Source organism: Astatotilapia calliptera, chromosome 5 (assembly GCF_900246225.1).
Source record: "Astatotilapia calliptera chromosome 5, fAstCal1.2, whole genome shotgun sequence".
Classification (NCBI taxonomy): domain Eukaryota; kingdom Metazoa; phylum Chordata; class Actinopteri; order Cichliformes; family Cichlidae; genus Astatotilapia; species Astatotilapia calliptera.
Window position 1 is genome coordinate 14527000 of NC_039306.1, and position 27531 is coordinate 14554530.

At 41.0% G+C, this 27531-nt stretch overlaps 2 protein-coding genes across 12 annotated transcripts in view; both read right to left on the bottom strand.

The window, feature by feature from the left end:
- flnba (filamin B a) overlaps positions 1–15287 on the bottom strand; it is a 68541-nt gene extending 53254 nt beyond the window's left edge. For all 4 annotated transcript variants that reach the window (XM_026167367.1, XM_026167366.1, XM_026167364.1 and 1 more), the window contains exon 1: positions 14782–15287. In XM_026167367.1, coding sequence (XP_026023152.1) covers positions 14782–15073 — 292 coding nt within the window. In that variant the 5' untranslated portion in view covers positions 15074–15287. The remainder of the gene's footprint in view (positions 1–14781) is intronic.
- Positions 15288–18725: 3438 nt separating this feature from the next.
- Positions 18726–27531, bottom strand: part of slmapa (sarcolemma associated protein a) — an 80990-nt gene continuing 72184 nt past the window's right edge. For 6 of the 8 annotated variants that reach the window (XM_026167378.1, XM_026167376.1, XM_026167374.1 and 3 more), the window contains one exon: positions 18726–20940. In XM_026167378.1, the coding sequence (XP_026023163.1) occupies positions 20845–20940 (96 nt within the window). In that variant the 3' untranslated portion in view covers positions 18726–20844. Of the gene's footprint in view, positions 20941–27350; positions 27439–27531 lie in introns of all 8 variants that reach the window. The other 2 variants (XM_026167372.1, XM_026167377.1) reach the window with 1 other exon arrangement.

A 27531-nucleotide genomic window follows, 5' to 3' on the forward strand; every position in this document is an offset into this window, starting at 1 on the left:
TTCTTATGACTCACCTGGTTGATTCATTCTGATATAAAGAGCAGTTTTTAACTTCTTCAAATTTCTTTAACAGCTTTAGATAATTCACAATGATTTAAACCTTCTAGACTTAACAAAAACTACCTTTACCTCTTCAGACAAACCAGGATTACACCAGTGAGTAAACCGACCGTCTATACTTAGACATTATTGCTTCTCAGCGAGGAGATGCGTAAGGTGGAGTTGAAGCTGGACCCCTTTGGATCAACAGTTTCAGCTGGCCTAAAGCCGAACGACTTTTCCCAGTAATTTTAGTATCAGACAAATGCTGTAATGCAATAAAATCATGACAGTTTCCCAAAGTTGTGCCACTTTCCCAACACAAGGATTTGAGCAAAATCGTGAAGAGCTCCTCCAGTTAAGTCAGGAATAGAAAAAATAAAGCTCTTACTCTGAGAATCTTTGAGCGTTTCACAGAAAGTTACTTCTTCCAGTTTGCCACTTATACCATAACCTCACAATTTTAGACTAGACCAATAACACTGCAAAGAGTTTACATGGTCCAGAGTTACCCGGTCTCCACAATAACCTCAGTTCACAGGCTCTGAGGAAGAAATGTATAATTAAACCCACCGAATGACGAGGAGAACTTGGGGAATGTGCTGGTGTTTTTCGCACTGGTGGTTTTTATAGTGTGTTAGCGCGAGCTTGCTCTGACAGCGAAAACATGAAAGCAGTTTTGTCTTTCCCTACAAAAAGAGAAAAAAAAAAAAAAAAAAAAGTGCTTTATGTTCCAACACCTTGGGTCATGCTTCCTTAATTTCTCTAATGCCATCCTTCAAGGTTGAAGAACCAAAGAATAAAACACTGCAGATGTTATCCAGATTTATCTAGTTATGCTTCTAGTTTTGGACTTATTGTATGTGACACATGCTGTGATCTGGTTGCAATTACTGATCTGGTTGCAGTTATTCTCAGTGATGACACACAACTCTACAGAGGCTGTAAACAGGGAGCTGAGGATGAGACTGCGGACTTGAAAACAACCTCATCTGGACGGCCCATGTTTCTGCTCCTCTACATGCTGACACAGTTCAGTCAAGCCACAGTAGCAACATCTGCAGCGAAGAGGAGCGAAGGCCGGAGCCATAAATATGACACCGCCATGATGGCTTGTTCTCCTCCTGGAGGATGGAAACCAAGGAAGTGAAACAGATGAAGGAGCAAACAGGTTTCGGTAAGAGTGGAGCGATGAGGTTTCAGTGAGCGCAAACACGGCCAACTTAAACACTCCTCCGTCCAATGACTCAGACACAGGAACCCTCCGAGAATCCTAAAAGCTCCAGTTTCCAAAGGAAATGAAAACAAATCATGAACTCTGCACTTAATTATTATGTTTTAAGTGCTGTGCTCAACTAAAAATCCACTGCTGTTAAATTTAGTGCGAGTGTGAAACTGATTCTCTTAAAAAGAACATTTAATTTTAGAAACTTGGTTCTGGAGACTGACGCTGGTTAGTCAGCCCAAACCAAGTTTCTGTGAGGTCACCTAAGAAGATGTTTGAAAGCAATCCTCATCCAATCAGCAGCTTACACGACTGATGTGGAAACTTAAAACCAGCACAGACCTTTAGTCATTAGGCTGATATAGTCTAATAACTGAAAAGTTGGGTTTAATTTATCATTTGTAACTTTTTAATATTTATTTATTTATTTATTATTAAATGTAATGAACACCAAAGATCGATGGGCAGCTGTGGCTCAAAAGGTAGACCAGCTCATCACTAGATCCTTCAGGCAAGGATGCACTGAACAGATGTTTGGATCACCCATTGAGTGATTGGGTATCCGAGACAACGGGCCTGATGCAAGGTCTTTGTCCCTCAGAGCACATCAAGAACTCAAACTGATATCCACCCACTTACATTTGAATGACAGTAGGATAGCTCGATACTGTATATGAATGCATTTAGAGAAAACTGGCAGGTCTCCATTTCATCCACAACAGATTGAACACATCTAATCCAAAACATTCAATACTGAAAGTGGTCCCCAAGTGTATATGGGGATAACGCTGAAGGAGAGGATCAGCCAAAGACAAAGTGAAAAGCATTACCTGGTTTCTGTCACAGAACTTCTACCATCACATCTCACAAGAGTTCTTTCCTGAACACCCTGAAGAAAGTCTTCTGCTCCCATCAAATACTGTAATAATTTTACACCAGTTTTCTGATTTATACAAGTATCACATGCAGTTCATTAAATGATCAGAAATGACAAGAAGAGGTGCACATTTATTCAGATAAATTTTTTATACTTCTTTAATTGGATGCTACAAAAAGAGTGACTAAATGTTCTGTAAGGTTGTGATTCCCGTGTGCTGCAACGTCACCTGCATTTCCTCACAGAACAATCTCTGACCTTTCTCATGGTACCTGAACACATCATGAGGCATGCTCCTAATGCTCCAAGTTACGTGACACTTCCTGTTTATTAACACCCATACTCATCCGCCACCCTCAGGTTACTTCGGCCAATCAGCAGCTCTGTTTACTGAGGTTGCCATGACAAGTAGGAAGAATGCGTCTCACTGGCCCGACCTTGAGGCCTTTCTGCCAGTGTTATCAATCACTCCTCTGTGTGTGTGCGTTCAGCCCCCACACCTCCATCTTTGCCTCGATACCGACTGTTCTTCACAGTGATGAGACTCAACAACAATGTCACCAATTCAGTTTCAGCCATTTCTGGTTTCTATGAAAGTGTTCATTCTGGAGCCACTGAATAACTAACCTTAAGAAAGTCTGTCAGTGAGCCAAAAATCACAGAGAGAGTCTGTGGCTGAAACCGAACATAAATGAGGATATTACAGTTTGAATTACTGTGAACTAATCAGAGTCAGGATGGTTGGGTACCAATGCTGCTGCACTGTTTTGGTTTGGTTTTTTGCAGTCATGTTTTCCCCATTATTCCAGGAAAACTAAGAAATCTCGGTCAGAGACTTTCTATAAAGTCTCAGTGCCTCATGCCATCTTTCAACATTTAGATGGCAAAGCTAATAAGCAGCAGAAATATCGGCCAGTGGCATCAGTACATGCCATCTTAGTGAACCTGTCAGTAGTAGTTGCTAGTGTTAGCTGATAACTTGACCCTCTTGTACAGGTATGGTCACTTCTGACTTTAAAAATAAATAAAAATTTTACAGCAGCCAAAACTCCAATGCCGACACCACAGTGGTCATGTCCACCCTTTGCATTAAGCATAAGGTGTGGCTGATTCTCAGTTATTCAGGTCATGGTGATCTTACGAGCTTAAAAGGAAAATACTTAAGTCCAGTCACTTAAGTTCTAAAACCAAAAAAGGTGGCGAGTCCCATGTATTTACCCTAAGGTATGAACCCTACAGAAGGTCATTGACCCATTACTGATCATCTGTGTTATCACATCAGACAGCGTGGAAAAAGGTGGGCGTCATTACCACCAGAGGTTTCGGGTTAAACGAGTAGATATCCCACCAAATCACATAAACTATTGAGGTCACCTGACACAAGTTGCGAGTTGGGGTTGAGATGCTTGAGAAGGGATCTCAAGTCTGCATTTGTAGGTGGCTGTGAGTTTGTGTTATTCAGGGGACAGAGACGGCCCGTTTCGCTCGTCTTTCAAACCAACCGTCTCCTCAGTCCAAAGTGTGAATTCTGGCATCCACGAAAGAGTGGCCTTTGTCCTTTAGATGTACAGCTGAGTTTGTCGAGATGATCTTCTCACACAGCTGCGTTTCTCCCATTAATGTACTCGCCAGTTTTGCTGGCATCAAGATTATGATCAGGTCCAGGCCGGCGGAAGATTATAAAAACCGCAAGTAACATGACGTGCATGAACAGTTTCAGAGTTTGTGCTTCAGTTACTCTTCGACTGACAGCCGTTTCTCTTATCTGTGTTTTGAGCTCTGATAAAAAGTTTAGAGTGGTAAACTAACACACAAAAATGAAAACAGAAAACACGTCAGAAACAGAACATCCAGAAATCTGTGTCAAAGCCTGAACTTTAAACCGAGACCTGGCAGACAGAAACCAAACATCTATCAGCTGTCAGAGTTCAACGAGGCGAGCTGGACGTGGACTGTTGTTGATACACATCACCATGGCAACAAATGGCCAAAAGAGAAAGGGTGAACTCAAGAGTGTGAGAGTGCGTGCACGGTGAGGTTTCTGCTCCCAGAGAGGAGCAGCCAGCCAGCAGATTAGCTAATATCTCACCGAGGGAGGCAGCACTAAATGCGCCGAGAGCGGCCCGGCGCTCGTCAGCAGATATGAAGACGATGCGCATCTTCATTATGGATTTATCTGTCAATGATTAGTCATGTTACAGGAGTGTCAAATCCATTTAGTACAAAGTCAAGACTCAGAATCAATAAGTCTCGACTCCCGTTTTTCCAGGAAGTGTCAAGTTTTAAATTCTTTCATTGGAACATTTTTAGAAAAGCAGAAGCCTGACTGGATGTAAACGTAATTGCTGCGCACTCAAAAGAAAAAGTGAACATTTGTCTAAGATACTGAAGGGTACAGACGACACATATACAATATTGTATATTTGGGTCAGAAGGACTCAGTTTCGGTGTAAAAAGCTAGCTATTCCAGGTGGCATTAGATGAGTTTTTTCCCCAACTTTCAAAACATTAGTCAACATTTTCCTGTGACAGTTCCCAGAGTCCTAAGGCATTCCAGTCAGTCGTCCTTCCACGCAGGTAGCAGTAAAAACAGCAGGACAAGAAGAAATCTAATCTTGCAGATCCAACTTTGTGTCAAGGTCCAGAAAGACTAACACTTTCAATACAGGCGATTCTTTTTATACAAGTGTGGCAGCTCTGAATTCACTAAACGTCATACAACAAGTGTGTTGAGGTCTTCTATGAGTTTACTGAACTCTATTGAGTTCCATGTCTGATCAGTCACATTCAGGGGGTCACGCTAGGTGAAGCAAAGGATAAAAGCAGGATTTTTTCATTTTTCCCCTCATTTGTGTCTCCATCCCGCCCATGACCTAACAGTCAACCTCAGTACGCCATGCTCGAGTACAATAATTTCCTAAAATGTAGCTGGATGACAGGAGCCAACAGAGGACACAGCAGTGCATCTTTTGCAGAACAGTTTTAATCTTTGAGGTATACTGTCAATTAGGCGTGGCATCGAGCAGGACAAGAGGAGGAAACAATTAGTTCTTTGTTTTAATAAACCGTTTCAGTCCCTTCACTGTGAGTGTGGGGCATTTTGATTAACAGTAGATCAAAGTATAAAGATTTCACACCATCTCACATCTGTTGTGAGACATGAGAAACAAAGACTCGAAAGAGCACAAAAAAACCCCAAAACAAAAAGCAGGACTGATTGTCTGCTGCCGATTGAACAACCAGGAAAGTTTGACATTCTGAAAATGCAAACAGAAGTGGAAAAATTCTCCCACTGAAAGCTGGGGTTGTTCTTGGAAAAACAGGGCCTGGAGGCACCACAGGTTAACTCTGCATGTAGAAGAGGTCACGCCGCCTGATTAAGGTCACACCTGAAAGCTACAGATCCCGTCAGGCCTGTTCTCACCTGGTTCCTCTCACACTGAGGCAGATGTAGAACAGCACTGCAAACGGGGACAGAAACCAGTTGAAGGCAGGATTATTCAACTAAATTTACCAGCACAGGTGACGTCATATTCCTGACACAATAAATGAAGAAACACTAATCGGGGCAAGCACAGGCTAAGAAGAGCATGCAAGCAATGCTAGCTTGTAGAGTGTTAGTAATGATCAGACAGGGACATAAAACAGACTACAGCTACTTCTCCATTCCAAAACACAATGCATTACAGCTTCCATTATATGATTTTGTGCAATTACACAAAAGCTGCACTAGAAACAGGAAGCAGAGACATTTCAGGCTTCCATAAAAGCAAAACGTTATTTAGAACTTAAATTTTGCTCAAGTGACAGAACTGTCACTCTGAAGGCAAGGCTGTGAATATTTAAAGCTACACCTAGAGAAAGAAGCACCACTATCTTATGTGCTCTGGTGCAAGGTTATCCTGGTAGCAATGTAGCTATTTATCTTTCACAGCATGCAACCATCGAGGTACCCGTCTCGTCTGCATTTTACTTTAAACATAAAATGTTATGCAGAGCGTGTGAATTTATCCAAACAGTTGTTCTTTTGTTCAGATGTGTGTTTAGTTTTCACACTTGAGTCACACCAGTAGCAGGAAAGCCACTCAAGGTAATTATATGCACTGCAAGTCATTTATGCAGCTTTAATGTTGGACATGTATAAAAAAAATTTAAAAAAAAAGATTAAAAAAAAAGTATTTGGCTCAAGGCTAAATACTTACCTCTGCTCGCCTTACAATTTGTCCCAGGTGGTTTGTTTAATTGGTGGCGTTTAGCACTTCTGTTATGCATTCACGCTGGTTTTACACAGATTTCCATCCAGTGTTTCCAAATCCTAAATTTGTTTTTCCATGCAGTTATTCCTCGTTTCAGCCTCAGCAGAAACCTGATAAACTAGATGTACACAAACTGCTAATAACAACGCAACACCTCCATTACACCCATCGTGATTTTTTCCAACTCCATATTGTTAGTCTATAAGCTTTGCATGATTCCCAGTTCACACTAATGCCATTTGTTTCATTCAGGGCCACAACACATCCCCTGGGTTCAACTGCCTGAAACTATTGCCTTTCGGCCATCTTTCTACTGTTTGGATGCCCCTCATGGTCAGACATGGCCCATCTTTATAGCAGTTTGAAGCAGAGAAGAACTACTTGTACAAACAAGCATGTTTTAATGAGCATGCGCTGTCTGCACACACGGGGGACTAATAAAAGCGCTATACAAATACAGGCCATTTACCATTTACTGTGTCACAATGTGTATAAGGCAAAGAACAGCTAAGAAGCCCCAGTGACTCAAACTGTTTTAGCCAACATAGGATTAACAGATGAGCAAGATAATCCAGATGTTGTTCTCCAACTTAAACTGATCACGTCACAGCTACTCCATAAATCCATCAGCTTTCCCAATCATGATGCAGCACACCGGTCTGCACAAGTGGATGGGCCAACGCCTTTTGTACACAACACACCTCTCAACTCACTGGCCAATGTCCAAAAAGAGGTAGGCAAAGAAAGTGTGCATATAAGGTGTCGCAATCTCAGAATGATGATTCCAGCTCCAAACAGACACACAAGGTTCATTCAGGGATAGATTTCTCTCTAAGGCGGTAAAGATTTGCTTCTTAAATCAAACTCCTGTCAGAGGATAAACACGGCCTCTGCAGAGATTCGGGAACCTGCAGAAAAAGCGTTACAACACGGCAACTTCACAAGCTCCAGCTTCATGAACAGTTTTCACCTGAACCATGCTGCAGAAACAAATTAGTCATCTGGACCAGACATTTAGCCGGCTGCATTAAATGTATTCATTCACACATACACAGAAGTTCAACTTTCAAGTCCAGTCAAAGTTTATTTTTAAAGCACATTTTAAACAACCTCAGTTGACCAAATGTCTACCAGTTAAAGAGAATGTACACTATAAAATAACCACTAAACACAATATACACTTAAAAACCAAACAAACCAAATAAATAAGAGACTGTTCTTGCTTGTTTTTGGGACTTGCTGAGCAGCATATACTGGCTTTTATTATCCACATAAGTTTTTAAGAGTGTTGAGGGCCTGGGCAGCTTATATGTGAAAAGGTGAGTTGCTCCTAAGATTAGGAGCTACCACTGAAAAAGCTCTATTGCCTCTGCTTTTAAGCCCGGATCTGGTAGGATTGTAGGGTTTCACTGCGGTTGCACTGCCTAACGAAGCTTAATAGTTATTCCGTAAACTATTAGGAGTTAAATATGAGTGATTTCACTTTGATTGTCCGGCATATCTAAAGGCCACGATGCATAGCTGAATTAAGTGGAAGCTGAGATGCAGAGGATGGGGGCAGAGGCACAAAGACAAAATACGCCAGGAAACCGGTGGGTGTTCCTGTGTTTGCTGCTCTGCTGCCAGCTGAGGAGGAAACCCGCTGCTGTACAAAGTAGTGCTTTTTTTCCCTTCGTCTTTTTTGGTCAGCCAACCCAAATTTAGCATTGTTGGTGTGACATTAGCTCTGTAGGAAATAACTACATCTTCAAGCTGACGCCAGTGTACGAGTTTCCAATCGCCAGAGGTTAAGAAAAAACAAACTACGCCACAATCAAATGACTTTAACGTCTAGACGGCTAAGCTCGTGATCTCTCAGTTCAAAGTCCAGGTAACTTGTGTGACTCCATCCTCCTGCTTACAAACACCTTCTCTGTGACACTGCTTGAAAACTGATAGGCCTGTTCTAAAAATCATACCCTGCTTTATCCTCTTCGAGCACTAATGAGGAGGCAATATTTACTGAATCAACATCACCATGCTGTCAGTGAGACTTGAAACCAGCTATTCAGACAATAAACTAATCAGGAAAGTGTTTACCAAGGTCGTAAATAAGATTCAAGTCACTCCAATTCTGATTTTATGATAAAGGAAATTTCTTTGGCAAATTAAATAAAAGACAGAAAATTTAAGATTGCGGTGAGAATCTAAGCATACAAAACCGAGCAGCTGTGGTGTTATCGATGTGCTTTATTGCTACCACTGTGACATTTGGTGTTTAAACATGACACAGATGCCCTGAACCCCGGCAGTCACTGAAAGCAGTCGACTGAGGAACTATTGATCTGCCTGGAGCTCGAGGAGAGGCAGAAGAGAGCCTGAAAGCACAGCGGCAGCTGTCCCTGAATCAAAACTTAAAATTAAACAAAGTGCATTCAAGCTCTGAAGAGGTCGCACGCACTGAAAATATTCAGTGTGCATTAGAGACAAAAGCCAGGGGCCTTCTTCAGGGGTCCCCACACCACAGCAATACATTAACAGAGCTGAAAAGGATGTGGAGTTACATCACTTTGGCCACATGCCAGTCTGTCTTCTCCACCCTCCCAGTCTGATGAGCAACTCCGTGTGGAGTCACTTCTGGTTGCTGAAGGGTTTCCTAACTATGGGGCTGGGTCGTGATATGAGCTACGAGCTTTGAGATGGCCTCGCCTCTGTGACGGAAACGAGCTTCCAGTATGCAGTAAGTCACATCGCCATTGGAGGAAATTCAGTTTTATTCAGCTCACCACTTATTTTTTGTGGTGGGAAATTAGCTTGTCCCTGAAGCTTGCACTGAATCTGTAGTTTCTCCTTCAACCAAACCCTAACCAGCTGCTCACCGACTGAGTTTTAACCCTTTGAAAGCAGAGTGGGAGCAACCTTTTCAAAAACCCAGTGGTTTCTGGCATATTTCAGCCTGCTCATGTAACAAAATAACTGTCTGCGCATCAGAAGTTAAAAGAGTCATTGCTGCAGTGTAGCTTCCCTTTGAAAAACACAAAAAACTACTGATATATACTGAACTGTGAAAACCCATCATTAAGGCTAAAGGGGAGGTTGCCTTAATGATGGGTGACAAGTCACTTTGTGGTGACTTTTCAGCTTTCCTTTTTGACATTTATAGTTTAGGACCAGTAAACTCTTCCCTAATCTTTCAATAAGACATTTTTAATCTTAACAGATAGGTTTAGTGAAACTTTGTACTCCATTTTTGTTTTATTTAAGAGTTTCCTCCACACAAGACGCAAAACATGCGCTGCACTTTTGTGGCGTGGTCTCAGGTGCAGACCCTTAACGCAAACACGTAAATGGAGTGAAAGTGTGCAGGTGAGAGGGTGATGAGTTTAAGGCTATGTCTACACTAATCCGGATAAATTTGAAAATGGCGTTTGTCTAAAAACGCTCTGCGTAATCTTAGTTTTATTGGTCACGACTGCAACACATGACTAAAATACGTCATCGTTTTCGAAAAGGCTCCAGGTTCGTGGTCCACACTGACGTGAAAACAATGTTTTCAAATGTATCTGCTTTGGAGAGCGTTTTCAAAAAGCTCAGTTTTCCTTGACCAAAAACGCCGTCTCAGTGTGGACGGAAGGCCAAATCTGAGAGAAAAAGATGAATTTTCAAACGAAAGCGTATGAGTGTGGACATGGCCTAACCGAGCTTCCACACGCCTGCCCTCCCTCACCCCTTCCTACTTGGCTCATATGCTCCACCTGTCATGGTGGTGAGGTATCTGACAAGCTGTCGGCACCTGTGAAAACACACCGGAGCCTCTTAGACGTCCAGGTGGGACCTGAGCACATTTTCACACTGATGTCGTGTGGACTTTCTGTAAAATGCGTCACAGTGAACTCAGACTACCGAGTATTGCACTGACATGCAAACATTTGTGAGATGTTACATGTGTTGCGAAACACGACTTTTAAAACGAGCCAGTACTACCTGTGCCACAGATGGCACGCCCTTCAGACTGCAGCTGAACAATAAAAAGTGAAAGCAGCTGGAGCGCTGCGCATAAATGAACAACCAGACGTGCAAGAAGGTGGTTTTGGATCAGCTCCAAATGGCCAGTCTGAGATCTGGACATGCTTCACTTCCACAAAACCAGAGTCAACGTGCCGTTTAAGCGTTCATTTAAAAAGCTAATCTAATGTTAAATCCACCTGGTGATTATGAACTCTCCACAGCTAACAGGCTCCTTTTACCCCATGAAGAAAAATGAAAAACAGGTTTGACCCAGAGATGTGCTGAAAGTACATCATTCCCTTCTCCTTATCTGGCTTCACTTATTCCAACATCGATCAGGTTAATTGGAATAACCGATAAGCCAGCTCAGGGTTTATCAATGTAGTTATGAGCACGTTCACCTGAAAGAGGAAACCATGTGACTGCCCAGTAGGCAGCCGTACCTGCTGATCTCTCTTCCTATTCTGAACATAACGTGCGGTGGAGCAGGTGAAGTCTGCAGCACAAATTTCCCCCCCCCAATATGAATGAACCACATTTTTAAACCTGAAAATTCAGGATTAAACCTGAAGTTCACTCGCTGAGCCCTCAAATCCTGCTTCATCGTGCAGGCCTCTGATGTCCTACTCTGTATCTGCAGGTTTACGAGGGCCATTAAAGCAACATGATCACATGAACTCATGACATCACATCAGGATAAGAGATGGATGTCAGAATGAGAGATCAGCAGTTTGAACCCTTTCTCTGTTACAACAGAGATATTCCTGAACACACAGAGTTCAACAGCTTCTGTTTTGGAACAAATTTTTCGACCAAATTTAGCCATCAGCTAACCCTTTTGTATTCAAAACACTTCCTCAAACCTAAACCCGTAAGGCAGGCCGATGGTTCCCATCACTCAAGATCTTTGATAGAAGAGAGCTGATCTTCCTTCAGCTCTCTCTCTCACCAATAATCAACTACTACTTAAACAAGAGTTTGTTATAATGAACACACTATAGGTTACATAAAGTCACTGTCAGCAGGCACTGAATATTTGCCTTCTTCATAAAAGGAGGTAATCACAGTCTTCTGCTTCATGTCTGAAAGCTGAAACAGGACCAGCTCTGCCCAACTGTGTGCACGTCCCACCCAGTCAGGCAGTCATTTCCTTTCAAGTGTGGAAAAACCAACTGTCCACCACAGCGTTACGTAGCTGAACGCACTCCGACCTCAGCTCACTCGGCGTGGTTAGTTTTTTAGGTGTCTCCCTCCCTCTTCAACCAGAGTTCAGATGGAGACGTCTGATTAGGTATAAAAGCTGCTCTGGTCTCAAATGAACTCGAAAGCAGGCTGTACGCAGCTCAGCTGTGGAAACGCGACACATTCAGGCTTCTGAGAGACGTTCTGTTAGTCTAAAGTTAACCACTCGTTTAATCTCAGCAGCGGCAGGTCATTGAGTTATTTTAGACTCAAACTGCACTTTGATTTTATTACGAAAACTGCTTTCTTACATCTCAGAAATATCACCAAAGCCTGACTCACTATTGTTATTAAAAACAGAGTGCATTCATCTCTAGCTGGATCAAGGTGATCCCCCCCCCCCCCCCTTACAAAAAGATAACCAGCAGCTTGTTCAGGACTCTGTCAAAACATTAAAATAAATGAGGTACAGCTATTAACTCATGCTCTGAATCCATTTCATGTAAGTAGTGGTGCTATTTATAAGAGCTGAACAGGCAGGTGACCTTCAGGTGAAAACGGCAGATAAACATTTCGTCAGTTTGTCAAGGACTCTTATTTTTCTGTGTTTTTGTTATTATTTGTTATTATTATTTAATATTAGTGACTTTTGTCTGTTATGCCCTTTTCAGCCTTTAAAGTATGACACTTATAAAAATAGAAAAGGCTAGAATAGCCCTCTACTGTCATTGTACAAGTACAATGAAATACTGGCACTGACTCGACTTGGTGTCACGTTTTGTGTTTTGTTTAACTGAACGATTCTTGAACAGGATGTCGTGCTGGACTGAACGCAGCTCCAATGAAAAGACCAAAACTCACCGTCTGGGAAACAAGAACCCAGACTACTCGTCACATCACAAAGCACACACACCTGGTCCTGCCAACAGGTAACCACAGGGAGGAGATGAGATCATTTTGCCTCAGAGATGACACTGACTCAGGCTGTGAATCAGCTCGTTGACACAGACCAAGGATGGGCACCAACCTCGGAGGACAGGAGTGAAGCCAGTGCACAAAGTGCAAACGCATTTAGTGAAAATCAAACGGCAGCCGCCGCTTTACTCGGCACTGCTGGGATGGAAATTTGAAAATACCAGTGTTGGTGCAGATGACTAAATTCTTCTTTCATTTTGTTTGGGATTAAAATCTCACATTTTAAATGTTGAGATTTTTTTTTTTTTTTTTTAAACACAGGAGTAAAAAAGAAAAATCTTTGACCAGTTTGACTACAATTCCCATAACAGCTGGGAGAAGGTCCAACTTTCATACATGATGCCTCCAGTTTGTTTTAAATGTAGGTTTTCTGTTATGAATGTGTGAAAGCCAAACTGAGGGAGCTAAAACTCATGGGGAAAAAATATATAAAGAAAATACACCTCTATGAAAGATTGGAGAGATTCTTCTGTTATTTTGTCCACCATTTACACCAGTATGAACAGCAAAACAGCTCAGCACCCTCAAAAAACATGAGCAGAGAGCCAATTAAGCAGCTCTCTACCTGACACCAAACACCTTAAAATGTCTCAGAGAGCAGAAATAACCATCCATATGCACAGAGGATCCAGAGACCATGAGTTTAACTCATTTTCATTCATTTCATAAATGAAAACTCAGGTACAAGAACAAAAAGGTGTCCTGGGAGTAACGAGCTTTTGTTTTTCCAAACTTTCAGGGACAGGTACTCTTGCTTCATCAAGTTTATGCTGATTAATCTAATTATTTAGAGCATTTAGATTTGCAGTGAATCGCCAAGCACTGAGATGAGATGTGCAAAACAAGCTAAAAGGGAAGCAGAGGGAATTCAAAAAAATTAAATAATTTATTTTCTCCTCTATATCTATCTATATCCATTTCCTCCCCACTGACTCATCAATTTCATGAGTGATGATTAACCCTCTAAAACATTACCTTAAGGGAACAAAAATCTACTATTTACAAAAGGGACGTAAACTACAAACAATGGAAATTAAATTCAGGTGTGGTTAGTCACCCAGCAAAGAGCAGCTTGTAAAGAACACGAAGCAGAATGACTGCGAAGCAGATCAAAAAAAAAAAAAACTGGAAAGGGGGGAAAGAGCTCTTGAACATCATTCAGCTCTGACTTTGATTTCTTTGAGTCCGAGGGTGAAATATTTGAGGAGACTTGAGTTCTCCACGAGGTCGGCCTCATTAACACAGGTGTGTCCTCACCTCTGTGGGAGACTGCTCATTAAAAACACACTCTGCACCCACAACACGCCGAACTCAATTCAGAAATCTGTCACTTAACGCTGCTGTTGACAGAAAAACAAAACAAAACCATTCACTTAATCAGAAATTACCCTGAATGCCAAGGCCAAGTTTACACCCACGTTTCTACGACTCTCACACGACCCAGATTTAAACGTTAAAATAAATAAAAAATAACCTAAATTTAAAAAGCAGTCCAAGTATTTTTGATGAGTTTACGCCGAATTAAAGAAGGACATCCGCTAGTTCTAAAGGTTTTATTAAATCGATTCAACATTACTTTAATATCGCAGATAAACGCGCGACATTATTAAAAAGATCATTTATCGACGACGTTTTGCAAGGAGTTCTTGTCGTACACTGCTCTACACGTACAGAAGCCACCGGGAATGTGAATTTATTAAATTACGGATAATTTAAGCAATAACGTTTCTTCTACCTTTCGCTACAGGCTTACTTTGAGTGCATAATGGTGAACTTCATCAGCTTTTAAGAGACTCAAGTTCCCCAATGCCTCACCTTGCTAACCAAACGCTACCAAGCGGGCAATAGCGGCGCCGTGAAACTTACAAATCTGATATTTTACAGAGAATATTTGTGCTATCTGGGTTAAAAATCTCTGCCGAATTGAAGAGTGTCCAAAATTATCAAAAATCTGCATTTGCAGTCAGGTGCGACGTTTGTTCTCGCATAGAAAAGCCAAAGATATAAAATGCCTGAATTTTAAATGGTAGCCCGTGCATTCCAGGACAGAAGACGGGGCGATGAGGCTTTAAACCTGGAATAGTGAGTGAAAACTGGATGAAAACTTTACTCTGAGAAGAAATATTGGATATTCCAGTATCCCTGTCGTGTGCGGACTCTTTTATTATGTTACAAAGTTTTGTCGGAGGCGCACAGCTGAGGAGGAAGCTTCCAGATGAATGAATGGACCCGGTACTCACCTATGGACACAAGCTTTATGTTCTCCTTTTCCAGGAACTCAAGAGCCACCGACACGTTTTCCAGCTTCATCTGCCTGAAGGTGGGCCTCGGGTGGTACTTTCTGTACATCTTCTTGTGACTGAGGACCTCCAGCAGGGCGATGAGCCTCAGGCCGTCGCCCAGGTCCAGCTGCAGATCCACGATCCGCTTGTTGACGCACTTCAGGTGCTCGTTGATCCAGCGGGTAAAGGTGTTCTGCTGGATCTTCTTCCACGGAGCGTCCTCCGCCAGGTCCTTCTCTGTGGCCGGCATCTTTGATAAGTTTCCTCGCTGACTGTGTGTAAGTCTTCTGGCACGGAGATGGGTAAGAAATTACAGAAAGTTAACCGGTAAGCCTGCTGTGTTGCCGCGTTGTTTCCTCGGAGCTGCTGCAGCTCGGTCTGAACTTTCTCCGCACTAATGCCGCTGCGTTCAGGTGCTGCTCGGATTAATCAGCTTCTTCTTCTTCTTCTTCGCGTTTGTCTGAGTTGCTAGTCACCGTCAGCGACGTTTTACCGCCTCCCAACGGCATTGAAGTCCATTAAAGTCTATTTATTTTCCGCACCTTGGACACAGATGCAGACACTACACACAGAGTAGTTATAGATTCGGTTTGAATATAAATACATGTAAAAACATAATTTCATATTTCTTCTAACCTTTGTGTCAATGAGTTTCACCTCACATTCTGTAAATTTAGTTATTTATTTTGCATAAACCTTCATTCATTTGAGTTTCAGGCCCTCACACATCCATTTGGGTGGGTTGAAATTCGAGGCTTTATTTTTTCCAGCATTTTTAAGCCCTCTTACCTTTTTATTACTGTGGTCTGGCAAGGTTACATGTGAGAGGATGGACCTTCATAACACTCAAAGCATTTCCCATTTATTTGTTCATTGTGGAGAAATTGTAGCAAAGAAGATTTCCAGCACATTAAATATTTTTTGGAGTGGAGAGCAGAGGGTTTGGTCCTGCTTACTTCCTTCAGTTTATTTCCAGTGAGTGTAAGTGCCTTACACCTGAACTCTGTCCAGCAGAGGGCGATTCCACTGGTTATTTCCTTTTGTGTATAACACTATGTGGAAACTGCCCTTCATTTTTTTTATAGTAGCTCAGGCGCTACTATTACTGAGTACTACACAATACTTTGTGTATATCATTCTTTATGAGAGTGAAACAGGAGGATGGAGAGTACTCTGATCAGCCAATAAGGATGCAGCGTTCACTGGTTTAATAGTTAGTACCAATCCTCGTTCGTCAAGTCTTCATTTCAAAAGGCTAAGCTATTTATGATGAAAACCCTCGGACAGAGGCTTCATAGCAGGACTTCACTAACAGATAAGTGATGTCACTGCTGCTACGTCCATCTTTTATTTACAGTCTGTGTCCATAAAGCTAAGACTAAGATTTATCTAAGTTTATGACTTTGGGGTAAGTTTATAAAAACACTGATTTCAGTTGGTTTAAGCTCCTTTAGACTCTGAGAATTTCCCAGCTGTTTTTTCCACATTTATTTCTTTTTGACTTATCTCTGCTTTGCAGCACATCTACACGCCCTTGTCTGTGCTCTGTAAATACTGCAGTGATTATCCCATGTGATGCTGATTGATGATCCACTTTATTAGCACCAGATGTGACCACATGTGTCCAGTGACCGTTTGGCCTCCCCCACTTTATAAGAAGCTTATTGTCATGAAACACTCCCTCTGCCCATGTCCCAGTATTTTAAGTTTTACCTGAATCAAATCGTGTCTTACTTTTCTTTTCTTCTGACTCAGAATCAGACAGACAGAAATATGAGTACTTTTTATTCTGTCTGCATGTTGAAACCATCTCATAAAAGGTGACATCATGCTCCGGATAGATGATTGATGCGTGTTTGTTGTGTGACGACATTCAGCTTATATCAAACACACACTCATATGCAAGTCCAGACCTGTGTTGTCTAATTGTGCAACCTTTGCTTCTCTTCATTATTTCATGTCTGCATTACATCACCTACAGCTCACTCTGCCTTAAAGGGACAGTTCACCTCAAACTCACTTGACCTGCAGTGTTTTTTAGATGAAGATTGTTCTGGAAAGATCTCAGGCTTCTCTTGATATGGAGAAACCTGGGAGAGAAGTAAACTGCACTCGGTTTGAGGTGCTCCAAGTAGCAAAACACAAAATCAAGAGACTTCTTAGAAAAGTGTCCATAAACGTTGGTGTGAGCAGGTTCCACCCACGGAGGAAGGCTTACAGCTCAGAACATGATGTTTGGATTTTATCAGATGGATGATTTCTTCTGCAGAGCAAAAATAAAGTGATTTATTTTTCTTATAAGGAGTTGGCGTGCCATAGTTCCAGGGTTTTCAAGTGTTTTGTTTTTTAGTTCTTTTTGTTCCTGTTTTGACTTTACAGTTGTTCTACTGATAGGTTTCAGTTCTTGTCTTGATTTCTGTATTATTCTAGTTTCCCTAGTGTTATCTTTCAGTAATGTCCTGGTTTACTTTGAAGGTTAGTGTCTCCTCCTGTTTTTACTTCCTGCCCCTTTTCCTCCTCTGTGATTGGCTGCTCCTCTCTGATTCTGTCCTCTTGGGTCAGTTGGTCTTCTGTGTACAGTATAAACTGCATCATCTCTTGCTTTTTCAGGTCCTTTTGTTGTACCAATGGTTATTTTCCATGTGTTATCTGCTTGCAGTGCTGGCTTTGGCCCATTGTGCCCTTTTGGACTTCTGTTTCCACCAATAAAGTTTATCATTTCTTTTGCGGCCAGCTGTTGTCTCATGCATCCTGGTCCTCCTATCACACCTCATTATAGGGTTTTAGGATTTTATGGAAACCCAAACAAGAGTGAAAAAAAATTACATCTGATCGCAGAACTTTAATTTTCATTTCAAACATCTTAATACCTAAAAACAAAAACAAAAAAGGGGGGGGGGGGGGGGGGGTCTGAACATGGGAATTATGTGATGTGTTCACTTTCAAGAGGACAAAATATTGTTATTTTAGGTTTTTGCTCTGAGTTTTCATCACCCTGATAAACAACCATACACAGAGGAACATGAACATATAGCACGTGAAAACATATATACATCAACCAATAATTTATTTTTAGGCATCTTTCTTGGTTGTCGTCATAGAAAAGCTGTATATAATAACACACATAAACACACAAAAAGAAAACATGACTATGAGATGTTTATTCTTTTTCTCTGAAGATTCAACCAGAGATACTTGACTGCAATTCTGTAACTTTAATGAAACAAAAGTAAAAATAATAAATTAAGGGTTTGTAGCAGCACACGTTTAGATTTTAGGTGCTGATATTTCAAGATTTTTCTTAAGGATAAAGCAACTTTAACAACTTTGAGATAATTTTGTCTTGAAAACTTTACTCTAACATTAGTTTCCCTTAAAAAAAGCCACTTCATTAATCCTGTATCGATCAAACTACATATTTTATAAACATTTTCTTGTACTTGGGAGTTGTTTGTGCACTACAAAATCATTCAAATTCACAAATCAGTTTAATATAATGCTCCAATCTAGAGATTTTTCAGATATGAAGGCATTCATACTGATCTTTACCTTTCTTCTTGCAGTGTTTTAATCTAGTAAAAATGGATTAAAGAGAATTATGTTTTCTTTAACACAACAGTCTTCAAGAATCTGGAAACATTAATATTTAAAGTGTCTTATTTGCATTTAATTCAGAACCACAAAGTGCACACCATCTCTACACGATGCAGAGTTTTAAATCTTGTGAGCAGTTACAGTAAAAATCCCTTTGTAATGTCCTTCCTGCTGTTGCCATTTCAAAATAACAGCATGCAGAAGCCAGATGGGGAAAAAACAGGATAGTTTCAACCTTCTGAAGTATTTATATTGACCCAAAATGAGTTCATCTCTGAGTGTTTGTGAATAAAGACACAGGAAGCAGGTTTGGTGGGTCAGCTTGCTACAACTTTAATCCAAACATCGCTCTGCATATTCAATACATCCTCATCATATTCTCTACATAGCTCCCTCTCATATCTCTAAACAGTTTTAACAAAATAAGTCTAGTAGCACATCAGTCGATAACATTTTATCTTACAATTCTCTCTCTGTTCTGTAGTGTTTTTTCTCTTTACACATCAGGAGTATTTGTTCATTGTCTTATTTTAGTTCTTTTTAAACACGGAGACGAAACGGAGTACACGAACGATGACGAACGCTGCTCAAGAGTCCAGACTGTGAACCCACACACACACATCCCTGTCTACCAACACACACACACTTTGAAATGATTCAGTGTCTCTCAAAATATTTCATCAGAGGTCTGACGTCTTGTGTGTCATTAAAAAAATGAATAGATTTTGATATTTGGCCCGTTAAACATTTTTTACAAATTTTCTTGTTCCTCCTTTTAAACTTTGCTCTTCGGGTGTTGTATAGTCGGTTAATCTGAATTCTGGGAAATTCTCAGACATTTAAAGAGCTGTGATTAAGCTGAAAGCCCTGGAAAAAGCAACCTCTGACTGTCAAACCAAGTGTGTGTGTGTATATATCAGGGGAGGTGTGTGTGTGTGTGTCTGCACACATACACAAAGTGTGGTGTTAGTTACATCAGAGGCACTTTGACCCCTTTTCTCTGTGCCCCCAACATGGAGAAAGAAAAAAGTAAACCCAACACAAAATAAATCAGATTTTATTTCAATAATTTGGCTTCAAGTTTCAACTCAGACCCCAGAATTTCCCCAAACAGAAACAAATGAAAATAACCCCAGAGAAAACGCCAAGTTAGACATCCAAAATGGCCGACTGAAAGCAGAACAGGGCAGAGCTTCCTGAAATTGCTTCAGCGCGAGAGCTTCCCAGCAGCCTCGGGTTAATCACGATGACATGGTGCACTTCGTCATCATTTGTGCTTCGTTTGTGCTCTTAGAGCCAGGATCACCCCGAGTCTATAAACTCAGACCTGCTCAAGCCCGATGTGATGCATGGTCACATGAACTCACATTTAAGGCAGAACACCTGAAGTCACTGAACGAACGTCTATCTGACCAAAAACAGATCTTAAAGCCCAAAGCATTCGAATTACTCTAACTCTAGTGAAACTGAGATGTTAGCAGGAAACCAGAGAACATTTCTGTTTTTATCATTTTAATTGTAGTAACTGTAGCAATCGGTGGAGCTGAGGGATGTCGCAGCACCGTGGGCCACTTTACTGGTGTGCCCATTCAAGTACTACAACCTTGCCCTAAAATAAACCTCCGCTGTGGTTTAACTACACTTCTAACCTTTAGTTACTGTTTGGAAACAGCTGCTATCAAGGAAGTGCCTTAAATTCTTGTTTCATCTGTTTTGGGCATTTTATCAGGGAAAACTAAAATGAAATGTGTGGTTATTTTGTGTCCTGAAGGAGATTCAAAAAGTATTTATTAGTATAAATCGAAGATGGGTACATCCCCTGGGTGAATTACAGCTGACGTCTGTAAACTGGGATCAAGAAAAAGTGGCTCCTCCTCTAGATCTGCTCTAACACAACGAGCTGGTTTGAAGAATTTAGCAAGTAAATTTAAGCTGAATGTGGAGCTGTGTAAAAGAAAAGCCATCTCTTCTTCAGAAACTCTGTCCTCAGAGGTAAAGGTGAAACAGACAGATTTACCTGTCAGTGACGTTCGAAGCTGCTGGAAAGCGCCGGGTTAGCATTAAGCAGGTTTTTGTGTGTATGTGGAAGCTCCACCTGCTGGAGAACGTTTTGTTACCTGGAAATCAGCAGAGAGACAAAAAAAAATGGGGAAAGGGGGGGGAAAGAAAAAAAAAAGAAAAAAAAAAAGGAGCCCCCCACCAGAGCTGAGAGAGCGGAGAATAAAAACAACAAAACTCCCCGCCGCAGGAAAAACAACAACAACAACAAAAACCCAAAACAAAATAATCCAAGAAGCTTCTGAGTCCTCTGTAGAAACCACAACCTTTATATCCCTCTACAATTATGTACAATTAGACTTTATACAAGTAAAGCAGTGACGCTCTCCTCACGGCGCTCCGTGTGTGTGTTCGCTTGTGTTTTGTGTCCTAGGTGGAGCTGCTCTTGGAGAGGTTGGGGTAGAGGACGGCGGCCGTCACGGCGACCATCACTGCGACGACCGGCATCCAGGGGCTCCAGCCGCTCTGTTGGAGAGAGATGAACGAAAAAACACACACGAGACAAAAACAGACGAAGAAACGCGTGAATAAATAAAGTTAGTTTGAACATTACGAGTAAAAGTGGACAGAGGCAAAGACAAAAGAAGAGAAGCCACTTCAGTCCAAAAGATGATATTTCATTTCTTTTTCTCGTGCAAAAATTCATCTGATTGAGGAAAAAAAAGGTTATTTAACGAGAACAACGTAAATGAATCAGTCAAACTGCATGTAAGTGACAAAAATGTCCACCTGAGGCTGGCTCCAATTAAAATGTAAAAATGTAACTTTTATAGCGTCCGCTGCAAAAACATAGGTTTGACCTCTGATAGTTTGCTGCTTCTGACAACTACACAGGATTTTTCAAATAACTGAGGCTGAGATTTTCAAGGCTGTGGCTGCTTTGACCAACAGCGCAGAAACAGGTGGCTGAACTGGACCTCTCAAATACATTTATGCCGTTTCTTAGCTTTTAACATTATTTTTTGGCCTTTATTTGATTGGACAGGGAAGATTTTTGACACACAAGTGGGAAGAGAGCAGACGGCCTTCAAACCCAGGCTGCTCAAAAGGGTCAGCTAAACTTCTTCCCCTTCAGAATATTTGTAATGTCATGATCTGAATAATATGGCTAATCAAATTCAGTATTTTATCAATGGATTGCCCACAGAACAATGGGTGACATCACGATGGGTGCGTCCATCTTTTATTTGCAGTCTGTGGAATCAAAACTAGTGTAAACATGTACACTCATTTATTCATGTAGTTCCAAGACAACTAAAACCAGTTAAAAATATCTTTTTATAGTAAAGTTTGTTTCAAAATAAGAGGTGAAAAATGAAAGGAACCTTTTGTCTAATCAATCTGAAACAAAAGTCCTATTCACTATAAAACATTGCTAGTTTAAGGGAGAAGCCTTGAGTCTAATTTTGTAGATTTGAATTAAAACAGTGACCTCTGACAGCAGCAGATTTTTTAAAGGAAGCATCACTAGTTTGAGACAGCAGCTCAATGTGAAGACGGGATGCCCGTTGGGACTAAAGCTGCCAGTTCAGCACTGCAAGGTCCTTATAAATGCTGCTCTTTGAACTTGTGGTCAAAGAAAAGCTCTAAGGGGAAAAAAGGCCTTTTCAACTACAATCAGGTTATTAGGTATCTAGAAAAACGAATAATTTTTACAGTAGCCAAATAACCTTCAGGTATTTCAGGATTCATCCTTTATTTTTGGTGAGAAACAACAAAGGTTTTAACTCAAGCAAGTCAACATGCCAAGTACAATTTCCTCATTGATTACGTCCAATAGGGGCTTAACGCAACTTCCCTTTTATGCACCAAATATGTAATTAAGGCCCAAGTGTGTGTTGCTTCAAATTCAAAACAGTTTTTAAATCCCTGCCAAGGACAATCGAGTTTTACTCGAGTTCTCTGCTGGTTTGTGTATGAACGATAAAAGGAAACAAATTTAATCAATATCATCTTTTGGGACTTCAGGACAGGTGGAGAAAACAAGTAAAAAAATAATTTAATAAAAAACATAAATTTAAAAAAAAACAAAAACAAAAAGCAGCAAAATAAATTAGGTTACCTGAGCAGAACAACAGAAAAGTTACAGAACATTTTCCCCTCAAAGCAAACAACAACTGGGCATACTGGTCAGACGTTCCCGAATAAACAAACAAGCAGCAAACACAACACAAACACGATGGACGTGATGATGGATGCTTCAGAAATAAAGAAAGTAAGAATGGCTGCAGAAAAAGAGACAATAAAAAAAACAAACCAGTAACAGATGAAAATAACTGAAGTTAAGCAGCAGCTGGATGCAAGAACACAGAAGAAGAAAAAAGATTAATAAATGAAATTAAAAACAAACCCTGCAAAAAGAAACATGAGAGAACAGCAACATGTAATTAAAGAAAGCTAAAATAAAGCACCGAAAACCTAACGGAGAGGAAGAGGAGAGTGACTGAATGAGGCAGGTGGAAGGAGAGGGTTAGCCTTTAAGATGCGATGGTCAGAGCACGCCTCTTTAAAGGGGAACAGAGTGCAAATAAACAGAAGGGCGACCTTTAGAAGTTTCCACAGATGAATTAAGCTCATCTACATTTCTCACAGACTTTTCTTTGAATTAAAATAAAACTGAAATGTTGTTGAATTCTTCGGGTCGGGGCGAGATAAAGTGACAAATCAAAAGGAGGATCACTGTAATTTATTTAAGATTACTGGGCTGAACATAAACATTAAAACGCTGTGATTAACTTTTTTCCCTTCATTTCTGTCATTTCGCTTCTTCTTAACTTAAAATTTTAACACACTGCTGACTGTGAACGGTCAGGAGTGAGCGGTTCAGCAGTCTGTTTACACAGGAGGCGTTCAGGTGCTGCTTTCAGTGTGGGACAGCCACGTTTTCATATATGATGAAGTAAAGCTGCAGTAAGAAAACGGATGATCTGATATCCTCGTGTCGGTGTTGTTCCCACATCATCATAATAAATATTGTTCCAGGTTCAACATTGCAAGTGACCAGTCACATTGTTGTGACGTCATACTTTTGCAAGCCAAGCCATTCATTCATTTATGGAATTCCAGTGTTGCAAGGACAACATGTATAATGCTTACCGTTTATCAAAGAACCGTATCCTGAAATGCAAAGAATTCAAATTGCTGGATCAGGCGGTGTCTTGCTAGTCAAGTCGATTTTTTTTTAAGGCGGTTTTTCCCAAAGTCACAAAAGTATGATGTCACAACAATGTGATTGGTCACTTGCAATGTTGAACCTGGGACAACATTTATTATGATGATGTGGGAACAACACCGACACGAGGATATCAGATCGTGCTTAAGAAAACAGCCGCAGGTGCATGTGACGGGTGTTTCACACCAGTGCTGTGTACAGCAGCTGGATTGGTAAACACAGAAACTTATTGTTCCTCTAGTCGTGGCTCTAGTTACTGCTCCTCACAGTAATTCATTCATTTTAATAAGTTTGACAACTGAACTTTGCTTAGGTTAAAAACCGATCTGTGTAATATTGTGACGAGCCATACTCCTGCAGCACAGCCAATAATACGTCACTCCTTTTTGTGTGAAAATCAGGTAAGCGCACGCTTCCTGGTGCAGCTGTTAGCACGCAATGGAGTCTAAAGACTAGAGCAGAGATCACCGGTCCCACTGTACTGTATACATTTTCCCACCAAAATGAAAGCTTTCTTTTTGTTTTGTTTTTAAATGCAAAAAATACATAAATAAAATAATAATTTGGGATTCTTTTTTTTTTTCTCCACTGTGTTTTTTGGGATTTTCAATTTAGGTTGCTGACTGACATTACCAGGATGGTCATGGTTTCTTGCCTGATCATTAAACTATCAAAGTAGGCAAAGCTTTGAAGTAGTACAGTGTGCATAGATGTACAGCGGTGACACAAAATTTGCATCCATCATACACATCTAAACACCCTGGAGGCCTACGGTGCCTTCGATTTCAGCCAGGCTGTTTACATTCCTCTCATCTAGTCAGTGGATTTGGAGACGGGTGGATTATCGGCAGATTGATTTATTTATGCATTTTTTCCAGAAAAATAAAGTCACTACAGCCACATACCTTGTTTCAATTCTCTCAGAAATCATTTGTTTTGATCTTACATGACATACCTTTCTGAGATCACTTTGAGCATGTAAATAACAAAATAAAATAAATAAATAAATGGCTGTGTCCAACTTGGTGAGTCCTGATGTTGCAGCAGCTTAATTAAAGATCTCAGTGCCATCACAGACTGTATCTAAAAGATGGATGCCACCTATGTTTTGTTTTTGTTTGTTTTTTTAAAGTCTATTTTTTCTGCAGTTCTTTGCTTTGTTTCAATCCATGCTCGATCATCATTGTAAGAAAATTACAGTAAAGTTGAATCAGCTTATCTGGACGTTGCATTTTCATTGGGAGAACCATTTTGTCACTCATCCAAGTGACTTTCAGTCTCAGCTGATTTTCCCAACCTTAAACTAACCAGTAACAGTAAATTTCCATAATGACTGAATCTAGTATCATTGCTTCAGTAAAAACCTTTAATGACTCCTTATATGTCAGCCGTATCAAAACCGCTAAGAAGCATTTCATTAAAACGCAGCGTTTCTGTGGCTTTCAAACCTCAAAACACACTACACTAAAGATCAGTCAACCACAAGGATGTGTTTCCCCCGCCACAAACACAGTAATATAGTGTACACAGACGGTGGCTGTAGCTTTAAGTCATCTGCTAATCGGAAGGTTGTGGTTTGATCCCTAGCTTTTATAGTCTGCATTCCAAATAACCTTGGGCAACATACTACCTCAAGTTGCTAAGAGTATGAATGTGTGTGAACGTTAAATAGAGAGCACTTACATAGAAAAACATATATAAAAAAAAAGGTGCTTGCATGAATGAGGCAAGTTGTGCGAAGCGCTTTGAGTGCTCAGAGTGGAAAAGTGCTATATACCATCTATAGACTGTCGTGATTTTATACATCGGGAAAACCAAACAACCTCTGGCTAAGCAGATGGGACAACACAGAAGAGCTACTTCATCAGGCCAGGACTCTACAGTCTATTTATACCTACAGTCCAATGGCCACTCTTTCAATGAGGATGTGCACATGCGGGACAGGGAGGAACGCTGAGGTTTGAGTGGTGGGAAAAGAGGACATTTTTTGGTGATCTAAAAAAAGTGATTGCAGCCACTCCAACCACAGCTGGAGTACCATTCAGAATGGCACTCATGGCCATTGATCAATTAACTGAACTCGCAGCTGGTTGTTAGTCAGTGGTGCTAGTTTTGGTCATTATCCAAATGTACTGTTTATAAGGTTGGGTAAAGCTACAGTTAACAGAGAGTGAAGAAATCCTCCGATTTAGTGAAAAAATATTTCTCACTCTGAAAACACAACGTCCAGATGAACAGATTTAAGGAGTCACCTTGTGTCGAACCTACACGCGTCGAGCGAGGGTTGGTGTGATGGAAAAACTGAGGGGCACTGCAAGCTCACATGTCAGTTACAGAGTAGACACGCCCTGTTTTATAACACCCTTTTGACTCCAATTGTACCATCATTTATAAAATAAACATGGTGTTCCATTTAATAATGTGTTTACTGAGGTAGATCAAGTGAGCTGAAGGGTGATTTCTTCTAGACACCCGGGCATCCCTTTACAGCCAAAGGAGTCTCCCCCTGCTGGTCATTAGAAAGAGTACAGGTTTATTGCACTTCCATACTGTATTTAAAGACCTGGAAGCTAGGTGCCTCTTTTATGTCAAGTCTACAATAAGAAGCCTTGTCTACCCGTTTTTTTCCCTGCTACGATAGGTCAAACACCGCTGCTGTGAAGAGCATGAAGCATATGTACAAGGCTCCCTTTAAATGGAGGGTCTGTGGGTGGAGGGAGCCCCAAGAGCGTGTTAATGTTAGCTGCAGCAGAACAGAAGCAGAAGTGAGACTGACTGGCAGACGAACAGGCAGACTGACAGCCATGCAGTTAGTGGTTCTCATATCAGAAGACGAGGGACCAGACGCCGTGATGATGATGATGATGATGGCTAAGATGATCCTTAGTCTTAAATGGAAGTTTAGGAGGTGAAGAGAGCGATCTGGTGATCAGAATTCAGAGTTCAACAGCTGGGTTACCTTTATGTATCATCACCCTGCACTGCAACACATCATCATCCTGAGCTGTTAGCATTCAAATGGTGAAAGATGTAGTTTAGGAATATTTGGATGCTTGCCAGTAATAACCTGCTCCTTACACTTACATTCCCTCCTTATTTAGGTTAATTTGTGACTGAATTTATGAGCATTAAAAAAAAAGTGTGGACATATGGGGAAAAAAAGGGAATGCACTTCTGGTAGCTTGTTTGGAAGGAGAGACTGACCTACAAATTTGCCTCATATCAGGTACAGAAAGTGTTCCAACTTTTTGTTTATGAGGGGCTGCCAAACAAAAAACAATTGAATTAAAGTGGGCGGAGCTAAAACAGCAGGATTCACACTTAGGTTCTGCATTAAGGCCCAGTATAAGAAAATCATGAGTCATGCAATGCTTCTCTATTAGACTTAAAGAATTGTAATAATATATTTATGTGTTGGACACGTTTACAGGAGCTTTCACTTTCAACAGCAATGCCTGTAGTTCTTATTTTCAAAAATAATCAGCTCTCACGGCGGAAACCTGTGTTGAGCTCAGAGGGAGATTTCTTTTCCATTTCAGCACGTCAGTTTTCCAGCTGAAACTCATGACCCTGAATTCATCACAGATCAGAACGACCCTTTCGCCTCTGACACCTTCCAGTGATGACAAACAGATAGACGCATCAGAGACAGACAGACAGACAGGACGGCAGAGAGATAGACTGATGTCATGTCGGTGTGTACCTTTCTACCACAACTGGCCGAAACACCAGTAGAGCAGAGCCAGGACAAGGCCCATGAATATGGCTTGGACAGGCTGCAATATGGATGGCTAAAAGGGAGAGGGGTTGGAGGGGGAGAGTGGATAAGAAGAAATCAGCCAGCAAATCAACCAAAACCAACATGGAGGATGGAGCAGCTACAG